This window comes from Charadrius vociferus, unplaced genomic scaffold (genome assembly GCF_000708025.1).
Source record: "Charadrius vociferus isolate BGI_N301 unplaced genomic scaffold, ASM70802v2 scaffold613, whole genome shotgun sequence".
NCBI lineage: Eukaryota > Metazoa > Chordata > Aves > Charadriiformes > Charadriidae > Charadrius > Charadrius vociferus.
In genome coordinates, this window is record NW_009647757.1 from 672,324 (window position 1) to 683,077 (window position 10,754).

The following is a 10,754-nucleotide window of genomic DNA, read 5'->3' on the forward strand; positions in this document are numbered from 1 at the left end:
AACACTGCAAACTGTCAGTGCGACTATTTAGGATCATTAAACTTAATCTTTTAATTAGCATAAGCCTTATACCTCCATTACTTATTTTCAATTCCAGGAGCAGATGAAGACGGCTTCCCAAGCCTCGCGGGAGAGGCGGCTGTCGGGGGGGAGAGGATGGGAAGACTGCTGGAAGGGGCACCTCTTGCTAATTGAACATCCAGGTATTGGTCTCGCCTAATCCAATTCCATTTGAGTCTATCGAGTGAGCAACAACCAAATGGTGTGGAGACAGCGAAAAGGCACGCACAGCCAAATCCACTTAGCAGCGCTCCCGACACAGATCTATTGCACGACTGGGTTCACCCAACCTGCAACTTTCAACGCGTTTTAGCAAAACAAACGGTTACTCCCTGGTGGTTTTGCTTTTAAAGCCAACAGTGCAACGGAGCCTGAGTATTTGGAGTCGCATCAGAAGCGGTGCATGCGAGTAGTCGGTTTGGAAACAGATCTGCAGCATTGCCGGGTTGGGGTTGGGGGTTTTTTTTGGGGGTAAATAGCTTCTGAAGAGAAGTTACAGGCACTGCTTACCTTGACAATTCCGACCGCTGCTTTCAGTTCGAGTTTTAAAGTGCAAAACTTTCATAGAGTCTTTGGGTAAAAAAAGCGTCAATTCCCATACGAAGCTGGCGAAGAAAGAGCCAGAACACGTAGGGGTGATTGACAACTGTGAGAGTATCACAGACATTCACGACAAAAGCAAGATCTCTGCCACCTCTTTGATTTTAACACTGTTAGCAGCTGCTGCAAATCTCCTCCCCCTGCCTCGGCAGGTGATGTGTTGTTCAAGAAACAGTGGATTAGTAACAGTTGTGCTTGCCATTGCATTTGCATCTGTGGACCTTTGTCTAGAAAAGTAGAGACAGAGAGACTTTGGTGTTGCATAGTCTTTTTCAGAGAGGAAGAGGCACTGCTGAAGGTTCTCCCACGGTATATTGCCACCTAATACTGTAGATGCTCTACACACCTTCCAATAATATATGTAAACTGTAACGGCTACGAATAAATACGTTCGAGAGCATCTTGTGGTTTAGATAAAAGCAAGGTACGCAAATCTGCATTAGATTTCTAAAGCTTTGGTCTAAACTGTGCTGTAACATCATCTGACTTGGTGAAGAGCCCTCGGAAGAGTCCCTTGCGTACAGCACCCGGCACAGCATGATTCAGTCCATAGAATTCTAGTGGTTATTCTCTTGTCAGCTGTTAGATGCGTTTGACCTCAAAACATGAACAGATCATCTTTCTCGCCCGTGTTGGAATCTATTTGGTTCCAGTCTACAGGTGAGAGCGTTTCTGCACTCTGGATGTCTTGAGCCGTCAGTCCCGTGTCGAGGACGTGAGGGTTTGTTCTCGACTGAGCCAGTCTGAGAGGGGAGAAAAACAGAAGGTGAGGACACAAATCCGTGCGGTTTACAGCCCGGACGCTTGATGCATCCGTAATGCCGAGCCTTAGCTGCAGTTCCACATTTCAAAATCCTCCGACGGAACAAAGTAATTCAGTAAGGGGAGAGCTGGCACGTAACATTCGCAGCTCCCTCAAGTTTGTTGCAGCTTTGCTGCTGGTTTATCCTAACATTTCCCCTACAGGCATCCAGGGAATTTGCAGTCTGGACATCCCGTATATTAACGGTCTGGCAGAACGGGGCCGTTTTCCTCCTCTGAGCTATACTGCTGGCGGGTGCGGCGTTAGCAGGGATCTTATCTCAGCGTAAAGGCTCCACTGACCAAAGGAGCAGCCTCAGTGCAATCACTCAGTTGTCAGGGTGGTGTGTCTGGACACGCAGCGTGTGCCGTAGCTCCCCGGCCCCCGCGTTTAACTCTTTAAGCCACAGCGGGGCTCAGATGATGCTGAAGAGCCCACGGGGTCAGCTTTAAGGGGTTTTCAGCTCAGCCCATCCCAGATGCTTCGCCCAACCTAACAAGCCCCAGTTTGTTGTCGTGTTATTAAATACCTGGGCGAAAATGTAACACGGCAGCATCAATTCTCCCAGGGCCAAAAGGTTAACTCAAATATTTGGTGTTTCATCCAGAGGAAGCACGGTGTCAAATAAGCCTCAGATTAAACTAGCCACGCGCACGTTTTTTTAATAAAAAAGACAAACGACCAGCCGTGATGTTGCGGCAGGAACGCTTGCAGAAGCATCCGCCTCGGTGGATGAGCAGTCCAAATACTGAGTCACCAGAAGGCCAAGGGTGATGCGACAGCTCGGCATCCAGCAATGCAAAACAAAAGACCGCAACCAACAACATCTGCTTAATTAAGTAGAGCAAGGAACAGAGGTGAGGAAAACAGATGACATTAAGACATAAATTCAAGCAGCCCCTTTATCGAACACAGCTTGGGACGGGGCTACCGGGGAAGTGGAAGCTGTAAATCGTTCCCAAGAGCCAAACGAGGCACGAAGGTCTGTCTCCTTCGGGCTGAGCGTGCAGTTTTTGTGCTGCTGCAAACCCCGGCGGAGGCGAGCGGCTCTCGGGGAGGTGACGGCATCAGGCTCAGCCCCGCTGCTGCCCGACTCCCAGCCGGAGGAAGAGCCCTGGCAGCTCTCTGCTGCCCGTAGTGTCGGCACCCAAAGGCAGCTCTTTGCCCAAACCGGGGCCTCCGCAGCCCAAACGGGGGCCGGGCGGCTTCATGCCTTATCTGGAAGATGGGACCTGGGAACACTAAAGCATCCCCGTCACCCCGCAGGGCCCTGCCTGCACGAGGACAGACAGGAAAACTCACCTGAAAGAAAACGGGTTTGTTTAACATTGCTGGAGTGCTCGGCGCGCGTGTGCAGCTCTTAATTTGGGTTGAAAAGTGAACTAAGCCACAGCCACGAACTCTGAACGTGCTCAGGCGTATGAATTCCAAACGGGCGCATCAGAGTTGCCCCGATGCAACCACGCTGCGACAGGGACCGGTGGAGCAGGGAGGCTGCCTTCCGCCGTCGCTGTTGGTTTGGGGACAGATGGGAACGAAGTCCCAGAGTTAGTCCAAACCTCACGGAGGGGCCGAGGACGGGTAAAGTCCCCCCGTGCCAGAAGCTGAGATCAGCATCGCCACAGCCAGCACGGGGGGCTGGAAACAGGCAGCCTCAAACCGCCCTGGCGAGCGGGAGCGGACACGCTAACTGCTTGGGGAATTAAATTCCCTATTACATACAGCTTCTCTCCATCCCTAAAAGGTTGTCAAAATATTTGGCTTATCAGCCAGCCTCAAAGCCTATCTTTCAATTAACAGCTGAGGCACTGATGGGGCAGCTGCCTAGGTCAGATCATGGGGGCTGATTAGATTAGAAGCGTTATTAAAAGCCCGTCACTAGTCGAGTCTCCCGGGCTGGTCCCCGGTGGTATGAACTTGTAAAGGGAGTTATTAGAATTACCTTGAAAATGCCTCGTCGAGACCATCATCCATTTCCTTTGTTAAAGAGATAAAAAGAGAGAGAAGTAGTTGCTAAGAGAACGCACAAAAGTGTATTTAGAGATCCGGCTCTGCGCTTGAGCGCGGCAGACAAAAAATATATATATTGACTTCTGAGTGCCGAAAGCAACACTCCTCTTGGCACTCTGCCTCCTCGGGCAGGTCTTATCTCACTCTCTGCACATGTCCCAGGGTAAGAGCCGTACCGCCGGGTGGTCCAGGCTTCCTCAGAGCAGGTCCCAGGGCTCGGGCTGGGGATGCCGCACTCCCCTCGCAGCCCAGGGATGGGGCAGGGGCTCAGCCCTTTCCCACCATCTCCAAACCAGGCTAATTCTGCCCCACCGCCTGCACGGGCCGGATCCGGCCCATCATCCCCCTGCGGGGTCAACCCCAGCCCTCGGCTCCTCCAGCTCCCACCACGAGACTGGCATGTGCTGCAGGTTCCCGCTAAGAGGAGAGACCTGGACAGAGCTCGGGAAGATGCTCCAGGCATCCCTCAGGGCTTTTCTGGATCAGGAACCCAGAAAGCGACTCTGCAGCAGCACAGGGGGAACCTGCACCGCTCGGAAGCAGCTTTGGGATCCGTTATCTCTGATCTGCTCTTAAGGTTTCCCAGAGAAAGCGTCTGAGCTGCTTGGGGGAGAAAGGTTTCCCGTGCTGGAAGATGGGCTCTGTGCGAGGGCTTTGCTACAGACAGACTTGACTATTCCCAAAATCTTGTGATGTACTTACAGACTTAATGTAATATGTAAAGTATGAAAACTCGGCAAGAAGGGAGGGATCGGAGACCGCTCATAAGCCTCCAGGAGGCTTAGAGTTGATCTTCAGGTTTAACCTGAAAAGCCGCAGGCTCAGACCCGGCAGACGCAAGAAACAGGCTCCAGGCAAAGGCCTTTATCATACAATTCTCCAAAATTTAGCAGAGGGCGTTTTTCCAGAGAGGGCACGTGGTGGGGACAGGGTCGTCTTCAAAGATCAGCCCCAGCCCAGTTGGTGATGGAGCACTTTGGCATGGAGGAGGCTCCCCGATGGCCGCACACCCGGACACATGGTCCGGGTTGTGATTTTTCTATTAGTGGTCCATGAAACAACTAAGCCAGATGACTGAGGACATTTTAGAGAAGCCATCCACGCTCACACAAGCGAGATACAGCCGCAAACAAGAGCGAGGGAAAAATAAGAGTAATAATGAACATAAATATAACCCGGTTTTAGCGAACAGTAAACAAAAGCCACCAACATAATGATTTTTTCCCCTGAACAGAGCAGTTAGGTGGTCTCTCAATTAAGTGACAAACCACTGAGAAACGCTGCTCGAGAATAAGTAATATTCAATTATCTGACAGCGGCGTTTCGCAGAGTGCCTCGCAATCTCATTCATTTATTTACAGAGCCCAAAAAGGGCAGTAGGCACTCGAACACTAATCGATCATTTCAAGTAGGACACGGAAACGCGGCTTGCCTGCGCATCTCCGAAACCCTGCCCCGAGGGCTCAGCCGCCCCAGGGATCCTGGCGGGGGGGGGCGGTTACCTGGGAAAAGCCCCGTGATGGGACCCGGAGGACACGAAACGGAAAAGCCCCGTGATGGGACCCGGAGGACACGAAACGGAAAAGCCCCGTGATGGGACCCGGAGGACACGAAACGGAGGTGGCATCGCTCCCCCCAGCCCGGCTGGGCAGACGCCGTGCTGCCGCGGGAGCACACTTACCCACACCACGTTGTTGTTTACGGAGGAGCTGGGCCCAAACACGCTGTTATCTAAGTGCGGGGAGTTGGCGCTGCTGGTCAGGGGCGACTTGGCAGGATCTTCTAAATCCAGCAAGTTGCCCGTAGCTGCTGCTGTGAACAAAGAGGACGGGGAATGAGGCAGGGGAGGGGAAAACAGAGGCGACACGAAACCAAGCCTTTTTGCAGTAGTCGCTTCCCCTCAAGAGGGGAATCGAAGGGTTCCATCAAATTCCTTCAGGATGGCCCCAAATTTTAGCACGGAGGAGCTGCATTCCCCCCAGCTGGGGATGTGGTTTCAGCCTGTATAATTCGTGATGCTCAAATGAGGCACTTGAAACCCTCTGGACCAGGATGCAGGGGAGGATCAGCCGGCTGGTCCCTCCAGCAGCCACCGGGGGAGGCTGCCGGGTACCCGCTTACGTTCAGGGTGAGTCAGGATCAGCCCGGAGCACAGCTGACACATCCCCACCCCAGGACATCCCACCCCAGGAAATCCCGACCCCACGACTTCCCACCCCCAAGGACATCCTGACCGCAGGGTGGGAACAGACCCCTGACGCTATCTTCAGCTCAGCCGACAGCCCGGATTCAGCATCTTACAAAGATGCATCGTTATTTTAAAGGACCGAGGGCAAATCCCGCATTGGGTGAAGGCCAGTTCATGGCGCGGGGGCTGCCGGTACGCCGTGGGCCGGGTTGTTTCAGGGAAGCCTCAAATCCCCATCACCCTGCAGTAAGGGCAGCCACAGAAGAGCCCCAGCGGCAGAGCATCCCCCAGGCAGATGCCAGAGCCCGTTCCTACACCCGTGGCACCCCCGGGGCCTCATTTATCCCGATGTGCCACCGCTTGTGACAGATTCCTCCAGTCCCGGGCCTTCACATGAAGAAACGAGATGTGCCAGCCTGGAAGGAAGCCCAGTTTAATGCTATTTTCCTCCGTGCCAAATCCTCTTATCTCCATGGCCAGCATGGAAGAGAGATCAGCCTTTTGTCCCATTTCTCCCTGGCTACGTGTCTTGTGTTTCAGAGGCAGCAGAGGACCCGTGGCCAGGCACTGAATTATGAGCGGGTTTTCTATTTAATTTTTTTATTTTCACATACTTCTCCTTCTTCAGGGGAGCCGGAGGCAGAGTGGCACCTGGATGTCCATCTCCTTCAGCTGATGGCATGGCAAGTCTTTTGGGTCCGAGACAAACCCAAAATCAAACTCAGGATGTGTGGGTCCACACTAAGCTCATAAGGACATTAGGACCAATTTGCCTCAGGCAGAAGTAAACAGATTTGGGACGGCAGGAGCCGTGTACGAGGGGCTGCACAAGATCTTTAAGGAGGAGATGGAAGGACTTGGCAGGCGGCCACCGCATCCGAAGTGCTCTGCCGAGGGCAACATCTCTGCTATGACCGAAGTGTTTGCTCCTCACTGGTCTTCCCAGCCCTCCCTGGAGCCTGCCCCGGTCAGGGAAAACCCCGCAGCCCTCCGGCTGTTCCCCATCCCTGGGCCCGAAGCCAAGCTCTGCTCTTGGTGACTTACGTGTGTCGGGATGGGCAGGGGCTTCCGAGCTGGGGCTGCTGGTCCCTTCTCCTTCCAAGATGGACCTTTCCCGCTTCTCCTTCTCTGCAAAAGAAGGAGAGCCCGTCACTGCCCACGGAGCACTATCCCACAGGCTTTTGGGGAGGAAGCACACGGGGGACAGCTAGGATGGGCCACCAGGTCTCCTCTGCCCAGAGCAGCCCGGGCTGCGGGTGGCTTTATAATCTCGTGGGAGGTGAAAGCAAAAATCCCGAGAGCGGCAGGGCTGGGGGAGAAGAGACAAGCACCAGGTCCTGCCCGCCCCGCCTGCACGAAAGGAGCGCAGCCAAAACTCGGCCGGATTTACAAGGCTGTTGAGAGAAACCTGGAAGATGGACGCAGAAGAAGAAATCGCACCAGAGCTTGGACCGACTTTAACAGCAGCCCGGAAATTTGGAGGGTGAGGGGAAATGACACTTGAAAGCTGGAAAAAACCCAAAGTCATCCCTTGAACTTTCACGAGAAGAGTGGGAAGAGGGGAAAACAACTCACCTTCCTTAGCTGCTTGCCAGAGCTCAAATGCGATTTTGAAGGCCTGGGCTACGGTGAGGGTGACCGCTTGTGCCTGGAACGACAGTGGTGAGGCAGCACGTTAATGGACGGGACCTCGTGTAGATTTAAACCATTTGGAGGTTTTGCTTTGCAGATCCGTGTTAACCTGGATCCAACCAGTCCTCTGCTCCGCACGCTCCCCGCCTGGCTGGGGACGGATAATCAAATATTGATGGAAGCAGAGACCAGCTCCGTGTAGGACACGCAGCTCGCTGCAGAGACGTCTTTATGGGTAACGGGCAGACGGAAGAGGCAGGGACACGGCTGTCACAGCCATTGCGCTGACGGATGGGGAGAGAAGAGCTGCTCCTGACCACGGGGGCAGGCACAGCTCTTCCTGCACCCCACACCTGAGCGTGATCGAAACAAGTGCAAGTGCTGCACGGTCCCAGGCTCGTCCTCACGGCTCCCCGAGGGATGTGGCTCCCCGCTCCAGGGCTGCGCCCACCGCAGAGCATCACCCACCAGAACGACCAACATCTCAAAGGGAATCAGCACCCAGGCCGAGCCCTGGACCGCACCACCGTCGGCCACACCGGCGCTGGGGAGGGATGCGCGGAGCTGCGCTCCATCCCTCCCCGGCACCGCGCGCGCCTGCGCGCACAAAAGTGCTCAAACAGGGTAAAACACCGTGAATTTACAGTTCTCTCCACAGGGGAGCAATGTTAGAGGCAGGACAAGGGAGCCCAAGGTCTTCCCCTGGTTCCCCCGCACTAAGCCGGGGTCTTGCTGGCTCAGACCAACAGTGTGGGATTGTTTTGCAGCAGCAGGAGCAGGGACACCTTCCCCTTCACTCCCTCCATTCCTCCCCAGTCCAAGAGCTTGAGCAGCATTAAAGAAAACCCACCGCCTTAAATAGCCCGAGTTGCTGGAGATGTATAAATAGTGACATAAATGCCACTTTCATTAGGAGAAGGCAGAGCTCACGAGCAGTTTAAGTGCAAGGAGGTAACGAGTAACGCTCCGCAAGGCTGGCGCGCCGCAGGATCCTCGAGGAGCGAGTTTGTTTTACCAAATCACAAACTAAACAAACCCAGATGCGGGTCCATAACCCGCAGCCCCTGGTAGCTGGGAGGACGGAGATGTGGGGGGAGCCCCAACAGAGCACGGGCATCCCCCAAAAGCCAGACGCTCCTGCGCGGGAGGAGGGAGGAGACCCAGCAAACCTATCGCTGCCAATTAAGCCTCGCAAAGCAGGAGAGCTCATTTGAATGTCGGAGCTATTTACATCTTTGATGGAAGTGCAAACGCTTTATGGCAAAAACTTAAATATGGTAATTAAGTATGAAACTCCTCACAGCTGTTTACAATTTAAGCTGTCACATCTGAATCAAGTTTAATAGACCCAGCTACCGTTGAGAATTACCCATGAACTAAAAATACGGACTAATTACATGCCCGTGACTGGTAGCTGTGCGTACATTCAGCGACCCTGCTCTGGGGCAGGGATGGTCCCTGGCCTGGGAGCAGGGCATCACCTCACCAGCATGACGTTCATGCCTTTTAAAGACAAGGAAAAAAAAAAATAAAATTCTAGTTTTTGCCACAAAAGGCGTCGGAGAACTTTATTTGGAGGGAGACGCACTGAGCTGATGTACCACTGAGATAATTCTTTTAGCACTGGAGAGATTTAAATTTTAATTTGCAGAGCGAGGCTTATCTTCGCCGTGCAAGGATGGGAGCGCACGCTGAGAAAAGGAGAGACAACTTGTAGCTTCCATTATTCTCTCCCCAAGAAAAAAAGACCAAGCTGGGAGAAGTGCAGAATATTAACGGAGCTGCGGTGGCCGTGCTCCGGGCACAGAGATGCTCATAAGGACCAAGGAATTGCCAGGCCGGGATGCGCCCGGTGGGAACAGCTCTTGGGAGGTTGTTTCTCTGCAGATCCAGGAAATCCCGCTCTCTGCTCAGGCCCCGCAACAGGCACCAGGGGAAGGATTTCTGGGGGCTGAGGGATCTGAGCTGCCTTTCCCCTCCCCTAAAGCCCCGTCCTGCTGTGGGGAGGGGGCTCAGCCCCAGCTCTGGCTCCACTGGAGAGACCCCCCCCAATGCTCTCCTCGCCCCATTTGCAGCCGATGCCCAGCGACCCACTTCTCTCCCTCCCCGGCTCGTCAGCGCTGGGTCCCTGCCCATCCTGATGCACTGAATCAGCGGGAAAAAAAAAATCCCACGAGCGGGTTCAAAGCAAGAGCCAGAGACCGTTTTCTATATACAGGTCTCTGCTCCGAGCCCTGTCCTGAGCACCGCAGCGGGGTCTCCTGTGCTGCTCCCGCGGGGAGGACACGGCCCTGTCTGCAAAGACGCTGCTAAAAATCAGACAGGGAGCTTCAAGGGCAAGAAATGGAAGGAAGCCAGGGCGCGAGCCCAGAACCGCTGGCTAAATGCCTCCCATCAACAAGGCTGCCCCCGGGGCACCTCGCTGCCAGCCTCCCCCGAGACCTCCCTGCCTGCCAAAGCCTCTCCCCGCGCCGGGCTCAGACTGGTGCTGACGGCCCCGGGAAAGCGGATGCTGAGGATGGAAGAGTCCCAGCAGCCGGGATGGTGGGACAGCATGGGGGGTTTCAGGTGCCGGTGCAGGGCCAGGTCCTCTCACCCCTGCTCCAAACCTTGGGGCAGAAAGGCTTTTATCTTAAAAACGATGGGCTGAATCCAGCCCGGAGTTGCGCCCGCTCGAGAGCGATGGGCAGGCAGTGGGCAGCACTGCCAGGATTACGTGCCCGCGGGCAGGCGCTGATGGCAGCAGGAGGGTGGGTGCTCCCCAGCGGCCGTTCGCTGGGGCAGGGAATCCCCTCGCTCTAACCAGGGGCAGAGCTGTTATCTCACCGGCGCAGCCCCTCTCTGCTTCCTCCTCCTACAGCCACATCCCCATTTCTTCCTCTGGACTGACCATTTTCCGTTTGGTACAGAGGAAGGCATGGCACTCCAGGTTCTCATTGAGCTGGTTCTGGGCAATGTAGGCAAACACTTTATCGTGGATCTTGTCTGCCGTGCAGTAGGATATCCTGAAAGACAGAACGAAACGTCTTGTCTGGGGCACTGCTGTGCACAAGGGTGATCAACCAGCCCCTCCTCTGACCTGCCAGCAAGCGCCCACCCCGGGGCTTCCAGCTCCAGGGAAGGCAGAGGGAGCACAGGAGCGTTACCAGGCTTCAACGCAACTCCTTCCCAAAGCAGAGGAGTCGATGCCACTGGCTTGAGCATAGGAGAAGCCCAGAGCAACTCCTGCAGCCATGGCATGAACCACGTGCATCACACACAGAGGCAGGAGAGAAGAGAAAAAGTTTCACCTTGTGGGAAAGGACAGGTTAGAGAAGGTAAAGACTCTGCAGCGTGCCAGCCTAGGACTATGCCTGACAAATGCTCTGCCTTCAGAAGAGACACCATAAGATTTTCCTTGGAGAATAAGCTCACAAGGATAGAGAAAGACTTATTCTCAGCCTGTGATTTAATCCTCAGGCT

At 54.5% G+C, this 10,754-nt stretch overlaps 1 protein-coding gene across 1 annotated transcript in view; it reads right to left on the reverse strand.

Moving 5' to 3' along the window:
* Window positions 1-812: 812 nt before the first annotated feature.
* LDLRAP1 (low density lipoprotein receptor adaptor protein 1) overlaps window positions 813-10,754 on the reverse strand; it is a 14,128-nt gene continuing 4,186 nt past the window's right edge. Inside the window, exons 3-8 of the mRNA XM_009882198.1 lie at window positions 10,183-10,297; window positions 7,236-7,308; window positions 6,705-6,788; window positions 5,154-5,284; window positions 3,405-3,439; window positions 813-1,403 (exon numbers count right to left, since the gene is read on the reverse strand). Coding sequence (XP_009880500.1) covers window positions 1,259-1,403; window positions 3,405-3,439; window positions 5,154-5,284; window positions 6,705-6,788; window positions 7,236-7,308; window positions 10,183-10,297 — 583 coding nt within the window. The 3' untranslated portion in view covers window positions 813-1,258. The remainder of the gene's footprint in view (window positions 1,404-3,404; window positions 3,440-5,153; window positions 5,285-6,704; window positions 6,789-7,235; window positions 7,309-10,182; window positions 10,298-10,754) is intronic.